A 3,027-nucleotide genomic window follows, 5' to 3' on the forward strand; every position below is an offset into this window, starting at 1 on the left:
TATTGGAGCTGATCGCCCAGGGTTTTGGGCCGTGGGTATTGGAGCTGGTCCCCCAGTTTTTTTTTTGAAGCAATAGGTATTGGAGCTAATCCTCTCAGGGATCATTCCCAGGGAGGGGGTGGTGGAGCCGAACTCTCGGAATTTGGAAAGTGGATGTTGGAACTGATCCCTTGAGATTTGGAGTATACAGGTTTCCAGCCGATCCTCTGGGGTTTGGGGGTGTTGTTGGAACTGAGCTCCTGGAGTTCGAGCAGGTTGTTAGTGTTGATACCCCAGGATTTAGAGGTGTTTTGGAGCTGAACATCTGCTATTTTGGGTGAGGGTTGTGGTGGTGTAGGGTGGTTTGTAGCTGATCCCCTGAGGTTTGAGTGGAAGGGAGTTGGAGCTGATCCCAGCATTATTTTGAGGGGGAAGAGTTTGGAGCTGACTTAGGCAGGGGACAGAGGATAATGTTAAAGTTACTATTCCAATCAGACAATAAAGGGCCCATAATTGGAGCAGCACAGATACCTAAATAGTTTAGGGGTTGGAATAGTTTACAGAGTTAAGGAGGGGAAAGATCAGGACAGCATTTGTGAATAAAAATAGGAAGTCTAAAATGAAGAAATTCGTTATCCATTGAGCACATAGATGCTGTTAGGACATGGACAGCAGGTTTATGGAGTATTAAACACGGGAGGTGAGCCAGGATCAGATTAGAACTTTCATAAACGCAGATGAGAGTTTCAGCAGCAGGTGAACCAAGGTCAGATGATATTTTTGAGGCAGAAATAAGTGGCCTAAGTCTGAAATTCTAACATTCCTGTGTGACACCAAAATTGTGAACAGGCTGATTCAAGTTCTCTCAGTTGTATTGGAAGGGTGATGGAATCAGTCATTAGTGAGTAGAGGTTGTGGTAGGGGCCAAAGAAAATGCTTCAGATAAAGTTAAGTGTCATTAGTGTACATGTAGAACCTGATGCGTTTGTGGATAGTGTTGATTAAAGGCAGTAAGCAGATGAGAAGCAGGAAGATGTTACAGATACATATCCAAGGGGGCATTTATGCTGAATGTCAATTGTGACTTTGATTCTTATGACTTTTGCAGCTGTGTTGCAGGGTAGTCTGCTCGGAGAGATTCATGTGTGATGTTGGGTCTAGAACAAGCAGTCACAGTCTCAGGATATGTGGTAGGCTATTTAGGACCAAGGTTTCTTTGCTCAGAACGTGGTGGACCTATGGAATCCTCTGCCATGTAAGGCTATGGAGGCCAAGCTACTGAATATATTTTTAAAAATAAATTTCTGAAGGTGTACAGGACTATGGGGAGAATGCAGGAATTGGGTATTGAGGTTGAGGATCAACCATGATTCTCTCGAATGGCAGAGTAGGCACAATAGACTAAGTGGCCTACTGCTATCCCTATTTTTAATGTTAGTTACTGGATAGATGAACAGTGATTTGCATGTAAGTCTGATTTTGATTTAGAAAGTTTGATGTTGGAGGAGACGCAACGTAACTCACTACATAACTGGGTGTTCTCACCTCTAAGTGTGGATTAGAATGATGGCATAGCATCCTCTTATTACATTTACTGAGGTGATAAATGCGTTGGATTGATAGCTTGCAGGCAATATCCTACTGTGACTTTAAAATATACCTTAAGTCTAATTCACGTCCAATTAACAATTAGTGTAATAAATGTCCTGTTATGTCCTCTTAAGAGTTCTTTTAGACATTTTCAGCAAAAACATTTAAGTAGTGCAACTTGAGATAACAAGGTGTAGAGCTGGATGAACACAGCAGGCCAAGCAGCATCATAGGAGCAGGAAGGCCGACGTTTCGGGCCTAGACCCTTCATCAGAAATGGGGAAGGGGAAGGGGGTTCTGAAATAAATAGGGAGAGAGGGGGAGGCGGATAGAAGATGGATAGAGGAGAAGATAGGTGGAGAGGAAACAGACAGGTCACAGAGGTGGGAATGGAGCCAGTAAAGGTGAGCGTAGGTGGGGAGGTAGGGAGGAGATAGGTCAGTCCAGGGAGGACGGACAGGTCAAGGGGGCGGGATGAGGTTAGTAGGTAGGAAATGGGGGTGCAGCTTGAGGTGGGAGGAAGAACAAGTTAGGGAGGCGGGGACGAGCTGGGCTGGTTTTGGGATGCGGTAGGGGGAGGGGAGATTTTGAAGCTTGTGAAATCCACATTGAAACCATTGGGCTGCAGGGTTCCCAAGCGGAATATGAGTTGTTGTTCCTGCAACCTTCGGGTGGCATTGTTGTGGCACTGTAGGAGGCCCAGGATGGACATGTCGTCTGAGGAATGGGAGGGGGAGTTGAAATGGTTCGCGACTGGGAGGTGCAGTTGTTTTTTGCGAACCGAGCGTAGGTGTTCTGCAAAGCGGTCCCCAAGCCTCCGCTTGGTTTCCCCAATGTAGAGGAGGCCACACCGTGTACAGCGGATGCAGTATACCACATTAGCAGATGTGCAGGTGAACATCTGCCTGATGTGGAAAGTCTTCTTGGGGCCTGGGATGGCGGTGAGGGAGGAGGTGTGGGGGCAGGTGTAGCACTTCCTGCGGTTGCAGGGAAAAGTGCCGGGTGTGGTGGGGCTGGAGGGGAGTGTGGAGCGGACAAGGGAGCCAAGGAGAGAGTTGTCCCTCCGGAAAGCAGATAAGGGTGGGGAGGGAAAAATGTCTTTGGTGGTGGGGTCGGATTGCAGATGGCGGAAGTGTCTGGGGCTGATGCGTTGGATCGGAAGGTTGGTGGGGTGGTACGTGAGGACGAGGGGAATTCTTTTTTGGTTGTTATTGCGGGGACAGGGTGTGAGGGATGAGTTGCAGGAAATGCAAGAGACACGGTCGAGGGCGTTCTCAACCACTGAGGGCGGGAAGTTGCGGTCCTTGAAAAACGAGGACATCTGAGATGTATGGGAGTGGAATGCCTCATCCTGGGAGCAGATGTGGCGGAGGCAAAGGAATTGGGAATGGGGGTGGCATTTTTGCTGGAAGGTGGGTGGGAGGAGGTGTATTTTAGGTAGCTGTGGGAGTCGGTGGG

At 48.0% G+C, this 3,027-nt stretch overlaps 1 protein-coding gene across 1 annotated transcript in view; it reads left to right on the plus strand.

Annotated features, from left to right (window-relative positions):
• The window catches only part of psmb2 (proteasome 20S subunit beta 2), a 27,561-nt gene that overhangs the window by 422 nt on the left and 24,112 nt on the right, over positions 1-3,027 (plus strand). Inside the window, exon 2 of the mRNA XM_048612948.1 lies at positions 1,088-1,122. Within this exon, the coding sequence (XP_048468905.1) occupies positions 1,088-1,122 (35 nt within the window). The remainder of the gene's footprint in view (positions 1-1,087; positions 1,123-3,027) is intronic.

This window comes from Rhincodon typus, chromosome 27 (genome assembly GCF_021869965.1).
Source record: "Rhincodon typus isolate 14 chromosome 27, sRhiTyp1.1, whole genome shotgun sequence".
Lineage (NCBI taxonomy): Eukaryota > Metazoa > Chordata > Chondrichthyes > Orectolobiformes > Rhincodontidae > Rhincodon > Rhincodon typus.